Genomic DNA, 2921 nt, shown 5'->3' with positions numbered 1-2921 from the left:
AAGAGTCTCACAGATTTTCCTGCCTGTGCTGGTTTTGAACTGCAATCCTCAGATCTCAGTATCCTGACTAGGATTACAGGCGTGAGCCACTGACACCCGGCTCTTTAAAGGTTTTTTTTTTTTTTTTTTTTTTAACTCAAGGCTAGCTAGCATTCTGGTATGAGCCACACTTCCACTTGTGGCTTTTTGGTGATTACTTGGAAATAAGAGTCTCATAGACTTTCCTTGCCCTGCCTTGCAATCCTCAGATCGCAGCCTCCTGAGTAACTGATTACTGGCGCTGGAGAATAATTATTTTTCACTTTTGTGCATTTATTTTGAACAAGTGGTTGTAAGTCAGTTTGTAAGATACATGCTTTTTGACCAGAAGAAAACCAAAATACAGAAATAAGCCGTAAAATCCAATTTTTGCTTCAAGGACTTTTTCTGGTAAGTAGTTTTACAATGTTACGACTGTCACAGCTAAAGGAAGATTTTACCTTTTTTTTTTTTAAACTAGGGTTTAACTTCAAGGCTTCTGGCCCACATTCTACCACTTGAACCACACCTCCCGACCTGCGTTTGCTAGTCATTTTGAGATGAAGTCTTCTGAACTTTTCTGCCTGGGCTGGCTTTGAACTTCTATCTCCCGTGTCTCTGGGTCTCTACCGCACAGCTTCCCCACAGGGCTCCCAGAGGCCTTAATTAAAAGAGGCTGCTGGCCGGAAGCGCACTCCTGGCCGGAAGTGCATGCCCAACGCTGTCTAGAAGCGGGCCTCAGGACCTGAACCGGAAGGAGTGTCTGCCCGCAGGGAACGACGGGAGGGGAGCTGTCAGGCTTGGCCCAGGCGGAGGGTCCTCAGCGCCCCACGGCCCGGTGGTCTGAGTGGCTTCCGTCAGGAAGGTCTGGAGAGATGAACTGGGTCGGGGGCTCCCGGTAAGCGGCCTCTAGAACTTCAGACTGTAGCTCGTGGTTCCTGATGCCGCCATTCCCCAAGGGAAGTGGCGGCCTCGGCGGGGAGGAGTGGGCCTTCCGGTTGTGATTTAGGGAGGAGGAAAACAGTGGATTCCCCAGAAGAGAGATAACTTGGCTTCTGTACGCCGTTTTTCCTTATGCTTCACCTTTGGGGTCCACTGTGGGTGAGCTTCCAGGTCCCGGCTTTAACGAGGCCTGGAGCGCTGAGCTGGGCCGGCCCACTGCTCCCAGTGCGCCTGCGCCACACCTGAGCCACACTGGAGCCTGGCCTACTGCTTCTAATGCGCCTGCGCGCACACGGGAGTGGGGAGGCCAGGGTTTGCTGGTATTTGGAAAGTGTCACACCTCAGCCAGCTCCCACGGCATGGTACTTGTGTCATCACGTTTCCACGTTGTCATTTTTTTTTTAATTGTTGTTTTGTGCTGGATTTGAGGCTTGAACTCAGTTTTTACACTGAAGGCAGAAGGTCTACCACTTGACCCATACCTCCACTTCTACCTTTTTGCTGGTTAGTTGGAGGTAAGAGCCTTCACAGACTTTCTTACCCGGGCTGGTTTCGAACTTTGATCCTCAGATCTCATCCAGGAATCCTGAATAGGTAAGATTATACATATAAGGCACCAGTGTCCAGCTTATTTATTTATTTATTTATTTTTAGTTTTTTGTTTTTTTTGGTTATGGGGCCTGAATTCTGGGCCTGGGCACTGTCCCTCAGCTCTTCAGCTCAAAGCGAGCGCTCTACCACTTGAGCCACAGCGCCACTTCCTATTTTTTTTTTTTTAAAGGGAAGTGCAGTTAGTAATTTTATTTGGATAACTTGGAAGATAATTCAGAATTCTGTATTCAGGACTAATTACAAGAAGGGATGGAAGATTGATAGCTTGCTTTCATAAAACCTGCTCGTTGTTGCTCTTGAATTCTATTAGGGTGGAAATCATGTAGGTTTTTAATTTCATTTGATTATTTTTTCCTCATTGGGAAAACAAAATCCATTTGAAGAGTTTTTGGTTGAAATACAAAGTTATACATAGGGTTTTTTTTTGTTTGTTCATTTACTTTTTTTACAACTGTACCCAAGACAGTAGTGATGTGGTTAGAATATGAAAATTTAAAGAATTTATATGGCAGTTGCTGGTAACCTTAATTACTCAGGCAGGTGAGATTGAAGTTTGAAGCCATCCCAGGTAGACAAATCCAAGATTATTCAATTAACCAGAAAAATACTGGAAAGTGAAGGTTTAGCTCTAGTGGTATAGCACCAGTTATGAGACCCAGCCCTGTGTTTATGCCCAAGTACCAGAAAACAGAGAATTTATGAGAAATGATTTTTCATGCTCACTGATTGTGTGTGTGTGAGAGAGAGTGAGAGAGAGAGTGTGTGTGTGACTAGGATTCCTACTTGCTAGGTATTCCCTACCTCATGCCTCTCGCCCTCTTTTAGTTGTTGTTTTTTTTTTTTTTAAATATAAGGTCTTCAATTTTTTCAATTTTTTGCCCACGGCCCTCTGACTGCAATTCTTCCTCTTATGGCCTTGTACATAGCTGGGATTATAGGTCTGAACCACTACACCTGACTTTTTTGTTGAGGTGGGGGGGTCTTTTTTTTTTTTTTTTTACAGTCCTGGGGTTTGAACTCAGAGCCTGGTTCCTGTCCCTGAATGTCTTTCGCTCAAGGCAAGCACTCTACCACTTGAGCCACACTCCACTTCTGCTTTTTTCTGTTATTAATTGGAAATGAGGCTCATAGGTTCCTGCCGGGGCTGATCTCACCCTCCTGAGTAGCTAAGTTTACGAGTATGAGCCACCAGTGCCCAGCTGGTCTTGTTGGTTTTTAGCTTGAGCTGGCTTCAGAGTTCTTCTGATATATACCTTTATAGCAGCTAGGATTATAGGTAAGATCCACCATGCCTTCACCTTTATTTGATACTAGACAAGTTTTCTAACTATATCTGATGAGTTAGCATG

At 44.8% G+C, this 2921-nt stretch overlaps 1 protein-coding gene across 1 annotated transcript in view; it reads left to right on the top strand.

Annotated features, from left to right (window-relative positions):
* Window positions 1-893: 893 nt before the first annotated feature.
* LOC105998677 (chromosome unknown open reading frame, human C12orf40) overlaps window positions 894-2921 on the top strand; it is a 63717-nt gene continuing 61689 nt past the window's right edge. The window contains exon 1 of the mRNA XM_013033474.1: window positions 894-916. Coding sequence (XP_012888928.1) covers window positions 894-916 — 23 coding nt within the window. The remainder of the gene's footprint in view (window positions 917-2921) is intronic.

This window comes from Dipodomys ordii, unplaced genomic scaffold, assembly GCF_000151885.1.
Source record: "Dipodomys ordii isolate 6190 unplaced genomic scaffold, Dord_2.0 Scaffold170, whole genome shotgun sequence".
In the NCBI taxonomy this organism is placed as follows: domain Eukaryota; kingdom Metazoa; phylum Chordata; class Mammalia; order Rodentia; family Heteromyidae; genus Dipodomys; species Dipodomys ordii.
This window is presented reverse-complemented; position numbering and strand designations above follow the sequence as displayed.